At 34.4% G+C, this 17,044-nt stretch overlaps 1 protein-coding gene across 3 annotated transcripts in view; it reads left to right on the top strand.

Annotated features, from left to right (window-relative positions):
- NBEA (neurobeachin) overlaps positions 1-17,044 on the top strand; it is a 763,072-nt gene that overhangs the window by 655,573 nt on the left and 90,455 nt on the right. For all 3 annotated transcript variants that reach the window (XM_011943032.1, XM_011943033.1, XM_011943034.1), the window contains 2 exons: positions 3,666-3,806; positions 13,042-13,161. In XM_011943032.1, coding sequence (XP_011798422.1) covers positions 3,666-3,806; positions 13,042-13,161 — 261 coding nt within the window. The remainder of the gene's footprint in view (positions 1-3,665; positions 3,807-13,041; positions 13,162-17,044) is intronic.

The following is a 17,044-nucleotide window of genomic DNA, read 5'->3' as shown; positions in this document are numbered from 1 at the left end:
TACCTGTTCTAAGAAAAGGACTTTGTACAATATGCAGGTTTTAAAAGATAGAAAAATATTGATAAATCAAGGCTAAGAGAACAGAAAGAGAAAACAGAAAAATGAAACTAAAGAAAAAGTTAGCATGCAGAAATACACACCAAATACATACCAGAATTTTTCAAAGTACAATCTAAGGTGTTGATTGTTTCTCATAAAAAATAAAAAAAAAATAAAGAGAAACACTGGAATAAATACATTTAAACAATTATATTTACAATAGTATTTCTCAGAGCCTTAAGATCATGTAACTCCCTACAAACCTCTGATAGAATTTTTGTTTCATGTAGTAAAGTCACAAAGGTTTTTTTTAGGAAAACCAAACTTTTTGTAGCACTGAATTTTGAGACAGATTTCTCTCTTTGGTCTTCAAAACAGGCAAATTGAGTGATAAGAGTAGAGAAAATTCTCGGCATTATTTCTTCAATAACTACAGTAGTGTTTCATGTGACCATCCTAATGCTACACATGTAATTTCTCGTAAATTTTATAAGGAATGCGAATTTTTGTACATTAGTCACCTCTTGAATTCTTTCATATTGGAAATAGTGCTTTTTTGCAAGCTATGTAGGCTTTTTGGCAGTTTTTAAAACTGAATTATAATAAAGTTTTATAGGGATAGAAATGTTATTTTTCATTTTTGCATTTTTTGCACAATTTTTGCCCATTTGTTAAAGTGTTCACCTGTAACATAAAAACTAACAAAGACAAAGCAGCAATAAATATAAAAATAGGATTTAAACTTTCAGTTAAACTTTTGTATATGGTAACACTTAAAAAGCACAGAAGTCACTGAATCCAAATGCCCACTGTTTGACAGAAAAGGAAACTATTTATTGATAACTATGATGAAAATTGAAAAATATTGCAAAGTAAATTTATAAATTTTATTAAGTGTAGCCTTACCTTTTGACCAGAATTCTTACCATATGCATCTGCCAAAAATCAAATGATATTGACATTGCAGTATTTGCTAAAATTTTTAAAGTATAGCAAAGTTACAACCTTGTCAATATGTAGGTAAGTAGGTAATTGATTGATGGATGGATAAATATGATATGATAGGTATCTATTATGATCTCTTTAGAAAATATGTCATCTATGACAAAATTCTCATTTCCCTAAACAAACATTTTGAAGCTTTTTGCTTTCTAATTATTTATTACTGTTTGACTCTTAGAAGCAAAACGATAGAAAAATATTAAGTACAAAGCAAATCACTTTCATTATGTTCCATAAAAGTCATTTCTAACCTTGTTAGGTAAGCATTCAAAATTAGAAATATATTGTAAGAAGTGCCTAATAGAGGGATATGCAGACTTGAATACCGTGCAGCTGTTTCTTGCATAGCATTACTCTGTAAAACACTGCAATAAAATGACTTTGATGAAACTTGCGTAAAATAAAAAATATAAGTCTTTTCCTTTTCCAGAAATGTAAGAGAAGACTGGAAAAGATTAGAGGAAGAGCCATGCTCCTTTTTAAAGAATGCTTTGTGAGATTTTACAGGACAAACAGTATCAGATAAGATCAAACCTTAGGGATTGCACAGACATTTTATGCATGCGAAAGGTCTATTAGCATATTCACGACAGAACAAAGTATTAAACATTTTCAGTGCTTTGAAAATATGCTTACTGAGTTAGAAAAACATATCTGAACATCTAGTAAAGTATAAAATATGTAGGTAATTTTAAATGAAAAACTCATTACTTTGGGCCAGGCATGGTAGCTCACGCCTGTAATCCCAGCACTTTGGGAGGCCGAGGCTGGCAGATTACGAGGTCAGGAGATGGAGAGCATCCTGGCTAACACGGTGAAACCCCATCTCTACTAAAAATACAAAAAATTAGCCGGGTGTGGTGGCGGGTGCCTGTAGTTCCAGCTACTTGGGAGGCTGAGGCAGGAGAATGGCATGAACCTGGGAGGCAGAGCTTGCAGTGAGCCGAGATCATGACACTGCACTCCAGCCTGGGCAGCAGAGCGGGACTCTGTCTCAAAAAAAAATAAATAAATAAAATAAATAAAAAACTCATTATTTCAATTCCATAACAGACTTTACATTCATTTCACTTTATAACAATTACTATTTTACCAATAATGTAATTATGTTGTTTTAAATAGTATTAAGATTTTATGTAATGTTTAACAAAATTACATTACCTTTTTTACATCTATCTAAAGAGATTTGAGAGATAATCAATGAAATTTAGCACAATAAAGTTTAAACCTTAGAACATTTTTTAAAAATCTAAATTTTTATACTATCATACTTTTGTTTTACAAAATGAAGACAAAAAAGTTTAGGAACCTTAAAATATTAACATTCTTGTGCATGAAAAATACAACTTTTATATAAATTGTTGAGTCTTTGTTAATCATAGTTAAAGTTAACAAAAAATGAACATAATTTACAAATAATTTAAATATTCAGGATAAGCACCCTTGCAAATAAGAGTTTATTATGGAAATTCTAACAGACTTTTTACTGCTGATGACCTCATTGTGTTATTTGAATTAGTCTCCTGAGGCCAAAAGAAAAGGCTCATAACAATTTATAAATGAATCTTCCTCTCTTGTGTAACATTATGTGTCCCATTGAAACACTAATTTTCTACTACTTCTCTTGTTAAAATTAAGCCTTCGAGGGATCTTCATAGTTGATTATAAATATTAAATGTTGAAATAAAGTAGTTAGACATTGTACTTAGTACTCTTCTTTTGTTTTCTCTATAAACATACTTACTTTTATAGTATGCAACTTAAATCCAAATAATGTGTTTATTTGATACCATAAGCACGGACTCTGTATACCACTAATCCGAAATCAGACAAAAACTTAAGCTAAGGAAGTTTGCTGTTGGAAATCATGAAGATGGTGTGCTGGAAATTCCTAATGATTAGATGTGCTAAAATTTTGGGACTATGTGAAATTAAGCACATGCTTTATTGAAGAAATCAGTATAGGGATTAGCATCATAATCAGTAAATAGGGTGGTGGTACTCATAGGAGAGGTCTTAGTGGCCTCAGCAAAATGCTTTCCAGGGAATCTGAATTTCCTGAATTATTCCATCACCCTTAGGTGTGTAGTTTAACAATAAAAAGGATAGTTGTTCCATCTATATACTAATAGAATAAGACTAACATTCTATCAGGGTTCCATATGGAGGGCTGTCTTTCACACTCTGGGTAACCGGCTGTTAAGACAAAGTTTTCACTCATATGGTTGTCAAATGGTCAATCTCTTCACCTTCTCTGCATTGGGTTTCCTGTATTCTAAGCTAAATGTTCATTATGTAGCTTAGTAAGTAATAGGAAAATAACAAAACTGTTGATGTGGCCTTAACAGTTTAAATGAGATCACCTCTGATAATCTAGTTTACAGAAACTGTGAGTAAAGTCTAGAAACTTTGGACTATGAATCATCCTCTTGGGCAGTTTTTAACAAGTGTAATGATTTGTAATTAATATCAAAATCCAGTATGTTTAAAAATGTAATACAAAATAATGTATTTATGCTGTATGGCTAAAAGGAATTAACAGTGAAATACTGAAAGTATAAAGATTTATTACCTAGGATATCTAATATGACTGTATTAAACAAAATATTTTTTTCTTTTAATAGCCAATTGGTGCTTTGAACCCAAAGAGAGCTGTGTTTTACGCAGAGCGTTATGAGACGTGGGAAGATGATCAAAGCCCACCCTACCATTATAATACCCATTATTCAACAGCAACATCTACTTTATCCTGGCTTGTTCGAATTGTGAGTATCTTCATCGAGTTAGTTTGCCTTTGGTACCTTAAAAATGTTAACATAAGTAAATTAAATACAATTCAAATCCGTTGTAATTTGTTCTAAACAAAGATTAGAGACAAGTAAAGTAGAAATTAAAGATTCCAAAGTAGCAAAATATGAATTTTTTAATGAGTTGTCTCATTTGCAAAATTGGATTAGAAAGTTAGTTATCTATTGCTAGGTATTATGAACTTAAACCAGACCAGTTGTCCAGTTATAAAGGAGCCGAAATTGAGTACATACCTTTTCTTTTTTTTTGCAGTGACAGGGTCTCTCACTCTGCCACTGAGGCTAGAGTGCAGTAGTACTATCATAGCTCACAGCAGCCTTGAACCCCCAGACTCAAAGGGTCTTCCTGCCTCAGCCTCCCAAGTAACTAGTACTACAAGCATGTAACACCTTGCGTGGCTATTTTATTTTTATTTATTTTTATTTTTTATTTTTTGAGACAGACTCTCGCTCTATCGCCCAGGCTGAAGTGCAATTGCGTGATCTCAGCTCTCTGCAATCTCTGCCTCCCGGGTCCAAGCGATTCTCCTCCCTCAGCCTCCAGAGTAGTTGAGATTACAGGCGCCCACCACCACGCCTGGCTAATTTTTGTATTTTTAGTAGAGATGGGGTTTTGCCATGTTGGTCAAACTGGTCTTGAACTCCTGACCTCAGGTGAATGGCCCGCCTCAGCTTCCCAAAGTGCTGAGATTACAGGTGTGAGCCACCGTGCCCGGCCCAGCTATTATTTTTAAACATGGCATCTCACTTTTTTCCCCATGCTGGTCTCTCACTTTTGTTCCCCTGGGCTTCAGTGATCCTCCTGCCTTACCTCCCAAAGCACTGGGATTGCAGGTGTGAGCCACCACACCTAGCCCTGGAGTGCATTCTTAATACCCTCTGCCTCCTTTCTCACAAATGATGCACACTGGCACTTGCTCTCCCCCAGTCCTCTCATTCTTACTTCTTGGGCAGCATGTTTTACAACCAGTTTCCAAATATTTTGAAAACCTCTTTCTGTTACTTTTCTCTTTCTCCTAAGACATAAATGTATTCAAGTCTCACTGATGTTTAAAAAAGAAGAAAGAAAAAGCCTGCTGCCAGCCCCCGCCCACTCTGCAGTTCTTGCCCATCTCTCTCCCTGCATAGTCAGATTCCTGAAAGCACAACCTCTGCTGTCCTGCAATGCACTGTGGTACCTGTTGCCTCTACTTCATCACCTCCCATTCAGTCTTTAGCCTGGTTGATTTCAGTTCCACATCCATCACTTTACTGAACTGTTTTTGTGAAGGTCACATATTATGCAGATAAAGCTTCCCATTTCTTACCTATCATGTCTCTTGAAGCATTTCACACCATTGCTAATCTTCTCTCCTTGAAATTTTCTTTCAATGTTCCTTTTACAATATCCTCTCCTGGTTTGCCTCCTGTCATCCTAACTGTTCTGCTCAGTCTCCAGCTCAGATTCTTTCCCTTGATGTTTCTATTCCCCAGGATTTTTCTTTATATTTCAGCTGAGCTGTGTCATTCAGTTATAAGCTAGTGATTTCCAGCTTCTCTCTTCTTTGCGAACATTTATCTTGTGTTCCTGACCTATATTTCCAAGTGCCTGCTAGATATTTCTACCTGAATATCTCACAGTACCATAAGCAGCATTTCAATAAATGAACTCCTCATCTCCCTCATGAACCTGCTGTGGTTAAATGCCATGATTATTCACTCAGCTGCCCAATCTAGAAATTGAGAAGCTTTTTCCTAGATATTTTCTGTATTTTTCCAACCTCTTATATCCAATCAGACATCCACAGATTCTACCAACTAAATATCTCTATCTCCTTTTCTCTATACTCTGGCACTTTCTTTAATTTAGGTTCCCATTTTCTCTCACCTAGATTATTGCAAAAGCTCTTAGCAAACCTCTTTTCCTTTATTCTTGCCTTCTCCATTCTGGTCTAGATAGGAGCACTGTAAGTGACTGAGGAGTACTGTAGAATGCTAAATTAAATGTCTTAATCCATAATTTTCCCCTTATTAAGATATACCTCCGACCACTCTATTGTATGAGGCTGATGTGCCCAAGAAACACATTGGTAAAGCAGAGTATATGAAACTACATCTCCTGTCTTCGAAAATATTTTTTCCCTAAACCTAAATGACAGCTCTAGTTTGTAGGTTTTCCTTAAACATTCTCTCCATTATGGGGAAAAAAATAACTTTCTACAGAAATTTAGTATGAATATATTTTGAGTAACTTGTAAGCCATTGATAGGTGACAAACTACAATTATTTTTGTTAAGAAAATTTTTGTCAGAATTATGATTCTGTTTGAGCATAAATCTTATCTCTTTCATAATTCTATGCCAGCATAAGAAGTAAAGGAAGTCTGGACTAACTAGTCTTTTGAGAAAACAAACCCAAATCTTATTTTTAAAACTAAACTCTGTAATGATAAACTAAAGGAAAAGACATAAAACTATTTTTAAACCAAAGTTATTAAATCAGTCTAATTTATCCAAACATTCACCTTAATTATGTGAACTTGGATTCTTTTATAAAAATGTTTCTGAGTTAGAAGTTTCTTAAGAAATACTTTTTAAATCTGGTACTTTTAAAGTATAGAAGTTCTCTTTTTTAATTTTCTGTTAATTTTGAGAATATTAGATTCATATCATTGCCTATTTATGAAGTAATCAGAACAGAGCATCTTTAGTTTCTGGGTGATAATAATAATTCCAGAGGTAGGAAAATACTTCACACTCACAAGAGGCAAATGCTTTTCAAATTCCAGATACACGGACACATAAAGAGCTGATAACTTCCAGCCTTCAGTTTCAGCCATAGGTCAAAACTAAACAAAGTCACAAAAATGGACCAGTCAAGATCTCAAAAGAGCTGGTTTTCTTTATAATGGATATAAAATATGCTCTTAATTGATTTGAACTCACAAATAGACAAACAGACAAGAATACAAAAAAACTAATTAATTAGATTCACTGATCACCAAATGATAAGACCATAAAACCAAAACTAAATGCTCAATCATTACTGCCACCAGTGGAAAATTACCTATTAGCTGTACAGAAACCAGAAACAAAAAAATCAGTAGAAGGAGCAAATTTTAAAACCTAGAAAAAAAAAGTCACTGAAGTTCAAGTTTTGTTTGCTGCCTAGGGTCCACCCTGGAAACCAAGAAAAGATGTAGCTGGGCTTAAGTAGCCCTTGAGATACACTTCTTAAGCTACACAGTTAATCTGAGTTCATCAGGTTAGTCCACATGGAAATCTCGAAGGGACCACCAAAACTGTTAGCAAAGGAAATTTTTAGAAAACGTTGAAACTAGAGATTTGCAGCCTGGGAGGCCTTTTCATACAACCTCAGGTCCCGTCAATGACAGTCATTGCCTTAGTGAGCCACCTCCTGTAGGACAGGTGGTGCAGGACACCTCTTTCAGGTACTTTGAGGATGAGAAAAAAAGTCAGGAGTCCTTCCTGAGAAAATGTTATCTACTAGGTTGTTTGGCGAATTAAATGAGAGTATATATACAATAGTATTTTGAAATACATAAAGTGGTATTCACTGTTTTTTACCTAATCAAGTTAGTCTGAAGCCAGATTTACAAGACTCCTTCAAGTGTGACTCCATAAAAATACTTGTTATCAACAGCCTGATTTAAGTTAACCTCATCTATCCCTAATCAGCTAAACACTTTCCCAAATCGTAACTCAGAATTTATCCTTAAGTTGATTTATTCTTCCAGCGAAATGGAATTCAAACTTGAATCTATGCAAGAGCATGCCAGAATATTCTACACATTTATCCTACACATGCCCTTGTCTATAGCAGTGCTGCACAACAGAAATATAATGTAAACTACCATGTGACTTAAAATTTCTAGTAGCCACATTTATAAGTAAAAAAGAAACAGGTAAAATTAATTTTAATAAATATATTTGTTAATCTACTATTTCCCAAATGTTATCATTTAAACATGTGACCAATATAAAAATGTAAAATTAGACATTTTACATTTTACATTTTTGGAGGGAGGGTGCTGAGTCTTTGAAATTCAGAGTGTATTTTATATTTATAGTGCATCTCAATTTGAACTAGCCACATTTCAAGCGCTCAGTAGTGACATGTGGCTAGTGGCTACTGTTTGGACAAACCTATAAAACTGCTTTTATGGGAACTCAGCCCAAATATCTTATGTCATGTGGTTATAAATAAAAGTATCAGTCTCATGGTTTACTAAGTGTTTAACCTGATGGTCCAGGAATCGTGATTTCCTCACTCCCATTCCAAGGAGTTCATGGAATAGAAAATGCATTAAAATTCGGGTCACTAAGAATTTGTTCACAAAAATAAAATACAGATTAAAATAAGTGTCTCTCCTTTACCTTAGGCCTTTTAGATCTAAAGTCATTAAAGTTGTTATTTGTTTCGGTGTACTTAGTATGACAAAAATAGTAATTGCTTAAAAATGCTAAATAACTATATACTTCATTACTTTAAATTAAAAATATTATTTTAAACAAACTACCAGTGAAATCACTTGTCTACAATATGAGACTCTGAAAAGACTGTTTTCCTGACAACTGCCGTTGGGCAAATCATGAATAAACTTACAGCAGCCTTTGGAGTTTCTTCGATATTAATATTAACAGACACATTTTACTTGGGATGTTTTTACTGTACATCTTACCCTAGTCATATAACACGTATACAGAAATAATTAAATTTTTTTCTCTGACTTGCTGACCACTTAGTAACTGGTTCGCCTTCCAAATTCAGTATATTCAGCCCTCCTGTTCAAAACTCATTTGTCAAACGTTTCATAATTTCCAAGGAAGTGATATTTAGAATTTGAAACTTTCTGTGTAAATTATGGCTTGTTTTGAAAGCTTACCCTAAAGCCTCTTTAAACCATAATGTGTCTTTAAAAGTATATATGTATAGTAGAAATATTTTTGCAAGTGTTGTAACTAAAACCAAAAGATAGTGCTACTGAACAAAATATTGTTGTGTTTATCTTGAATTCTGATGCATTAAGGACAATGCATATTTACTCAGAGAAAGATGAGAAATACTTAACCAAGAGCCTAGTGCATGGTAGGTACATAGCTTAATTAGTGAAAACTTTTGGAAAATTCTAAAAGACCCTTCTTGGTTCTTGGAAAAGAAATAGGAGAAAATAAACTTCTGGAATTAGACAAAGGCCAGTAGAAATAATGGTTCCTCCATCTGTTAGAATGTGACCTTGAATTTTCTCAGATATAAAAGGGGAATAATTACACCTACTCTGAAGGGTGATAGTAGGGATTCAGTTAACTTAGATAATACAGAGCCTGGCACAGAAAAATGCTTAGTAGCTGTTATTTTCCTTCCCTTTTTATTTTATTATGCTTCCTATCACTTCAAATATACATCTTTTCTTTGCTATAGTTATGTTGCAGGCACTACCAATTACCCATAAATGAGGTTTGTTTTGGCTTTAAAATGGAATGAAGAGAAGATAAAGAACAGAACTACAACAAGCAAAAGACATAAAAGATTATTATGAGATGACTAATCAAAAATCATGTAAGACAGAAGAATGAAGAATTTGAGTAAAGAGAAGAGGCAGCAGGGAAACAGCATTAGTTGCCCATGATGGAATTAGTTGATCTGTAATCATCCAAAAGCAAGAAAGGCTGTCAGTGTCTTCAGATGGGACTAAGGGATATAATAGAATACAGAAGGACAGGTACTTTCCAGTGCAGGCCAGGTGAGTTAGTTTTCCATCACTGAAAAAGGATTGGAAGATATGAGATGATGTTGGTGTGGATGTAATTAGGAGAAGAAAGTCTGCCATTGGCCACTTATATTGCGGGACCTAACCTGAACTTTTTAAAGCCTAATGAGTTCCAGAATTGTAATTTCTGAAATTACTGTTTAATATTTATTCCTTTATACATCTTATCTCCCATGCCTAAAACTTTTCTAATATAATGGTAAAATGTCCAGTCTATTGATGTACACATGGAAAATGGCTCAATTGACAGGTGGTAGGCAAATAAATATAAAAGTTATTCAAGCTTAATATAGCACCTGATCTTCTATGTTATTCAGACATGAGTCAAACGAAAAAGAAAGGCTTTGCATTGTGCCTCGAAGGTAAAAGGGAAACACATGGAAGAAAGCAATCTCCACGGTAATCAGAGCTTGAAAGATCAATACTTACTTATAAACAAATAGGTTATCAATTTCTATTAGTACTCTACCACTGTAGCAACTGGAGGCCTTCAGGAATAATGAGAATATATGTCAGTAATGTAGTATGTGACCCTAAAACAGTTGTTAATCAGATCTTTTTAAAAGCTACTTAAAACACTGAAATGTGGAATTCAATATTCTCTGCTTTTAGGTGCCACCAGCTTCATTCATAACTTTGTTACTAGAAATAAATATAATTCTTTAATTTCAGATTTCTTTTCACTAAGCCCATCTGTGCTATTCTTGGCATGTCTTTGTTAAGAGTTGAAAACTAGACAGGATTTTGTAATTTAGGTTGAGGTAGAGATCAGCTTTTAGCGGCTGATGGTAAGTACGGCTTTGCATGTATAAATGGGTTTTCACTCACATCTGTTTAATAGGTTAAAAAACCTAGAGACAAGCCTGATCCCTCTAAATTAATCTCTGCCCACTACCTACGTGAAAATTAAATGCCTTCCATCAGCGTCCTGCAATAACAAAGTGGGTTCTGAAGATACAACTGTTTGGTCAAACCTACTAGTAGTTAAGAACCGAAAAGAAAACCCGTATCTTACTCTCACCCACCATACTCCCATCTCCCAACAATACCTTGTATGTTTAGGTGTATTTGACAAACATTTATTAAACATGATGAACCATGTGCTGTCCTTGGGGCTGAGGATAGAGAGGTAGATAAGGTAGATAAGGAGCTGGCAGTCTGGTGGGAAGTCCGACAGCGAATACTTGGCATAGTGCGTAAAGCTAGTAGTCATTTTTATAACTCTGTCAGGTAAGATACATCAGGCTTTCTGTGTTATTTCGTTTAATCTTATCTAATCCCATAATTCCCCCAAGGTATTGTCGTTCCCAGTTTACACAGACGAAGGAATGGAGACAGTTTCTTGATACAGTTACTCAAGGTTAAGTAAGCTTGCCCAAGACAGAGAAATAGTTCCACCAAGATTCGAACTTAAATCTGTCATATTTCATTCAGTTTACCATTGCTACATCTAGAATTTTTATATCCCCATTTTAATTAATATAATTTAGTGACAGATTGTTTTCACTACCTTATTTTTGATAGTGAATTAAACATCTAAAAAGCAAATAAATTAGTGAAAGACTTGTCATATAATTTTTTTCTAACTTAATTTCACTAACATTTATTTATTTCTCATATCACTTAAAATCCTAAATAACACTATGGACTTCTTGGATGCATATCTTATTTTCAGGTGAATCAGTACTGTCCCCCTTACTTCTTATTGTTTTATCATTCTTAATCTTACCTCTTTCATCACCCTTTTCTCTCATCCAACTCTGAACATGAAATAGTGGCAACATATTACAAGTTTACGAAATTGGTGACATCTGGCCATACTAAATTTCAGGGAAATATTGAGGAAGATCAGTATTTGTTGCCCTTTACCCCAACAGCCAGCCCTTAAGGTTAGTGGCAAGAAGGGGAGTTTAAGGGGACAAAGTATGTACCCCTTGTATGTTTAAAGTATACAAAGGAATGAACAGAGATTACGTATTAAAAAAAGAGGACTAAAATATTTTGGAAAATGTCATGTAGGTTTCTTAGCATTATTGAACCTGGGAATGACATATCATTTGTCCTAGGCTTGAGAGAGAAGAATTAAAGCAGGGAAAAGGAAATATGTATCTATCTTTGCTATAATTGTAGTTAAGAAATCCTTAGCAGGAATGAATGTTATTTAATCCTTTTAAACTTGGAAGCAAATTTAACGACATCAAAAACATAAGAACAACCTAAGAACTCCCAGCAAGAGAACTCCCAACTTAAGAATTACAGAAAAAGCATTAAAATTAAATGCGTTAGGACATTGCAATAAAGTTATTCCTAGGTTTTCTGTCATAGGGACATGTGCTGGATGGCAGTCACTGTGTTATCCAAAGATGATAGTCACAGAATATAAAAAAGTCTGGTTTATCTACTGCCGTTTGTACTTACTTTATTCTTCGTTCAACAGATTGTATATCGAGCAACTTCTACATACCAAGAGTTGTTCTAAGTGTTAGAGATAAAACAATGAATAAGATACATACGGAACCTACTCATAGTAAGGGATATAGACAGACTAACAATCAATTAAAACCAGTGTGATAAATGTTTCAGTGCTGTTTGAGGAAATACAGATTGCAATTTGAGCACACCGGAGAGCCACGGTAGCGCAAGGAAAGTTTTTCAGGAGAAAATGACATCATGGCTGAGTCTTAAAGCGTGAAAAGAACTTGGCCAGGTCAGAATAGTGAAATAAATGGGTAAGTTTGTACCCGGCCTAGGGAATATCACATACAAGGGACAAGAGGTGAGAGTAGTGTGGCAAGATTTTAGAATGCGAAGAGAGGAATGGTGAGAGATAAGAGTTGAGCAGGTTTCAGATCATTCAGGTTCTTGTAAAACAAATTAGGTAGTTTTAGACTTTCTCCTAATCACTCCCAAGAGCTATTGAAGGTTTTTAAGCAGGGATTTGCATTTTAAAAACATCATCAGACCATAAGGTGGTACTAATACTTTCGTAGTCTTTCACAGGTAATCTAAGATGGATATTCTGTACCTAATTCCACACTGCAGTGATCAATATCAGAGTGATTTTTCTTATTGCAATGTTAGTGTATATATATATAGCCTTAATTTTTAGAAAGAAAGATCCAACTTATGAATGTCACTAATACAAAATTATTTCTCAGAAAATCATAGAGCACTGTAACCCTGTCATTTCACAGATCAGAAGACCAGAAGCGAAATGACCTGCCAGAGTTGCAGACTGGCAACTGCTGCCTTGGCCTAGTCAAGCCCAGACAGGCATCTCCTACTGCCTTAATTTGGGGGCATCTTTCTAGGACCCTGCTCTGCTGCTACATCTTGAGGGTTTTAAAGATAGCCATGTTTCACAAACGAACAAGGGCAGCTGTGTTTACAGGAGTCAAATTTCTGATTCTGTTTTTTGCTTAGGAACCTTTCACAACCTTCTTCCTCAATGCAAATGATGGAAAATTTGATCATCCAGATCGAACCTTCTCGTCCGTTGCAAGGTCTTGGAGAACTAGTCAGAGAGATACTTCTGATGTAAAGGTAGGCTCTTTTATTTGTTGATATTCATTAGCTTTCAAAATATGTGGAAATTTTGATTTTTTAAGTGGGTATGTATAAGACCTTTTATATTGCAGCTTTGTTCCATCGTATTAAAATTATATGGTACATATAACCTTAAAGGAAATAATTTTGAACATTACAGAAAATAAACAAATTTATTTTATATTATTACTCAGTGAAGGTGTTTTCATTATTTCAAAAAATTCCTATCTAATTTAGATTGAATAATCAGGAGATGTGAAAAGCCTATAAATTGCCTTTCCTGCTGTTAACTCAATATTTGGTCCATTCCATAAAACACAGCAGGAATTGGATTTGACCTTAACGTGTCATATTGTTATAGCTTGCCTGGCTTGGGGTTTGCGTAGCCTGGGGCAATTAATAAAGCATTAATGACAAGACCCATTTAAAATGTAGGCTTTTCTGTATAGCCTTAGCTTTTACTTGACTGTGCCTGGGGATACTATGCAACAATACACATTAGATTAAACCAACACACACACAATATCCAGAAACAGCCGGAGAGGAGAGTAATTTTACAGTTGGTACTGCTTAACTATTGTTAATTACAAAGATTTGTTATTCATTTATATGGGCTCCTGTTTTAAAAAAGAAAAACATTGTATTCAAAGCAATAATATATATTTGTTCTCTCATTTGTCTCATTTTTTTGCTGATAATAAGGTTACATGGCCAGGTTATTGCATAGGCAAATGTGTTTCTTATTTTAAGCTCATTTTCTTCAAGGCACATTTTTTTCCCATTACTGTCACTCAGTATAAAAATGTTATGGTATCATTCCATTTAGAGCCTTAAACCAACAAAAGTTAGTGAGTTAAAATCAAAATTGTCATTTACATATTTATGCTTCTCTATCGCAAAACATTTGTAAAAGGCAATTTCAGTGTTAATGAACTATAATTGGGTGAACACAAGTTTTGTTCAGTGTTTTTCCAAAGCAGAAAATAAAGGAAATGGAGCCAAGTAGAGTGTGACTTATGTGTGTGTTTTATTTGTTGTCGTCAAACTATACATAAATGAATATTTATTCATACAACATATTTACTTTGTAAAAAAATAAGAGAATTTAATATGCATCCTTACTATATCAAGCTTTGAAGTTCTAACGGTCTTAAAACTTTGCTGAGAATTAAACTCTAAAATATCCATAAGCCATCATTTAAAATGATTTGTTACCAGTGAAGTCAGGGAGGGAATCTGTTTCTTATATAATAACACTTTGAGAATTAATACAGAAAATGGGAGTCCATAAGCTCCCATTGAACAGTAGTATCCAGAATTCACACAATGTTCATAAAAAGCACTCAGATATTTTGTATGTGGATTAAATATTCTTATCTATAATTGAAAGCTTCTTGTGGCAGTTAAGATTATTCATATTTTAAATCAGAGCTATATCCATATTATATCAGCCTATTTCAAATGAAAATGCCTGCTCACTGTTATTTGACATCATCGCACACACATACACAAAAATTGGCTTTTCAACTTAATTCAGAGATCCACCCTCACATGCCCACACACATACTGGGGTCAGTTATTCCAATTTTTATATATAGTTTTAGATTTCACTTCCTAGCCTGAGAATTTCATTGATGCTTTATACCATCCGTCTCTGATAACCAATGCCCTGTACCAGGCTTTTTCCTCTAATTTCTCCCAGGAATTTTCCTCTTCAAAACCCTTTCAGAAACATTTACATTTTATTACTAATTGTATTTTGGAGGCTCCTGGGGTCACATCATCCAGAACAAAGACCAATGTGGATATCACTAACTTGGGAGTTTTTTTGTTTTTTTATCCTCAAGCAGCTGTACTGAACACAAACATGCAGCTTTTTTTTTTTTTCCCCAAAGACTTAATTAGTTCATAAGAAGCCCATTTCCCCAGGTTGGCATTACACAGATTGCTCTCATTTTCAGCTCTCTTACCAGCACTCGTGAACCTTTCGTATTATATGTTAATACATCTTAGATATCTTGCCATGCAGACTTCCCCTTTCTTTCTAAAGGCAGCATGCTACATATATACAATAATTTATATATGTGATCTCTGGCTGATGGAGAATCTTTCTCCCCGATTGTTACTATGAAACACAAGGCTGTCGTGAACATCTTTGCACAGACATCCTGATGGACTCCTTCTGTATACCTAAAGACTAATTCTTGTTAATGGGACTGATGGCTCAAAGACAACATATGTTTTTTATTTTTTAAAATACTGGCAAACCATCATCCTCAAGGATGAAAATTCACTCCCTTACAGCAGTGTGCAAGGGTACCTCCTTCCCCATACCCCCTACACCCATCATCACTATTGTATTAAACAATGGAGCTTCTGTGAGTCTAGCAAGTGAAAACCTAAGTTACCTTTGTTTTAGTTTGCATTTTTTTTTAGTGAAGTTGAGCATTTTTCATGTACTTATTGACCTGTACACTGACTCCTGTCTTTTGCTCATTTTTCAGTTGGGTCACATGTCTTTCTCTTACTGATTTGAAAAAGATCTTTGAAGTTGCAGAAGGTTCCATTGCAAGTAGGGTTTCTCAGTCATCTTAGCTTTGTTATGGTTCGTTTAATGTGTGTGAGTGCGTGTGCATGTGTGTGTGCGCGTGTGTGTGTATGTATGTGTGTGTCCAGTCAAATATATTTATATTCTCCTTTATAGCATCAGAATTTGGGGTCCTCATGACCAGAGTGTTAAAGAGAAGATAAGATTTTTGGGTAATAACTAGTGCTAACTTGAAAATCTTCTGAATTCATGATTAAACCCGATGTATCAGATAAAAATATGTTGCTAAGAGTAGTAATTGTTTTGCTACTTATGTGTTAAAACCTAAGTTTTTATTTCTTATTTCTAGGCTGTTAAAACACAGCATTTGATATATTTTTTAAGGAAGTGTGTTTCCACTTCCAGAGAAGACAAGTATCTCTGCAATGTCTACTAACTTAGTCAGTTAATCATATAGGAGAGAACTAGGATGCAGTAGATGGTTTTATTCTGTCTGTCTCTATTAATGTCAGTCTCTTCCTGTGCTAATGAACGCAAGCTGGGAAGAAGGAGTGCTGCTGAAGTGACCTTTCAGGAGAGAGGTCTCTGGAGTTGAGTCAGATCAGTTAGTTTTTATTTATTATTATTTTTTGAATTTCTTTCCTCTAGCCTAATCTTGGTAACAATGACATTGAACTTACTGAAATTCTTACACTAATTTTCCTTAATGCCTTCAAAAGTTGTTATATTACTTTTTGAATAGCTATGTAGATGTCAGAAAAGGTAGCTGTGACAAAATGTCATTAAGGTGACATAGTGTAAATTAATACAGTTAATGGAGGTGCTCGCCACTGACTCATTGACCCATTATGAGCTCTTGTGGAATTAATGAATGCCAGGGCATCAGTCTTTTGAAAAAAAAAGGAAGAAAAGAGATGGCAGCTTTAAAACCTTGCAATGAATTATATTAGAAAAGTGAAAACGTCTGGATCGGATTTGATTTCACTAGGAAGCCATAAAATGGTATGCTCTCTCAACAAAATATATTAAGCTGAAATGTCAGATTTGATGCAGTAGGTATACAATTATGATAGTGTTAATAGTGGTCTTCTATCATTTTAAGACATACTTTCAGGTCCAATTTCTCAGCAGCTTGAACTTGTCATAAGCCTATAAATTAGAAATTGCATTTGAGGATATGTTCTTATTTTTTGACAGAATGTATATAATACTATTAACTATACCATGGAGTTTTAGTGTAACTGCTAAAATGAAGTAGAAATCACATTTATGGACACAAAACGCCTGCTATAATGTTCATTTTGCCATTTCTTTAGTAATATTTGGTGTTTT

This window comes from Colobus angolensis, unplaced genomic scaffold, assembly GCF_000951035.1.
Source record: "Colobus angolensis palliatus isolate OR3802 unplaced genomic scaffold, Cang.pa_1.0 Scaffold214, whole genome shotgun sequence".
NCBI lineage: Eukaryota > Metazoa > Chordata > Mammalia > Primates > Cercopithecidae > Colobus > Colobus angolensis.
This window is presented reverse-complemented; position numbering and strand designations above follow the sequence as displayed.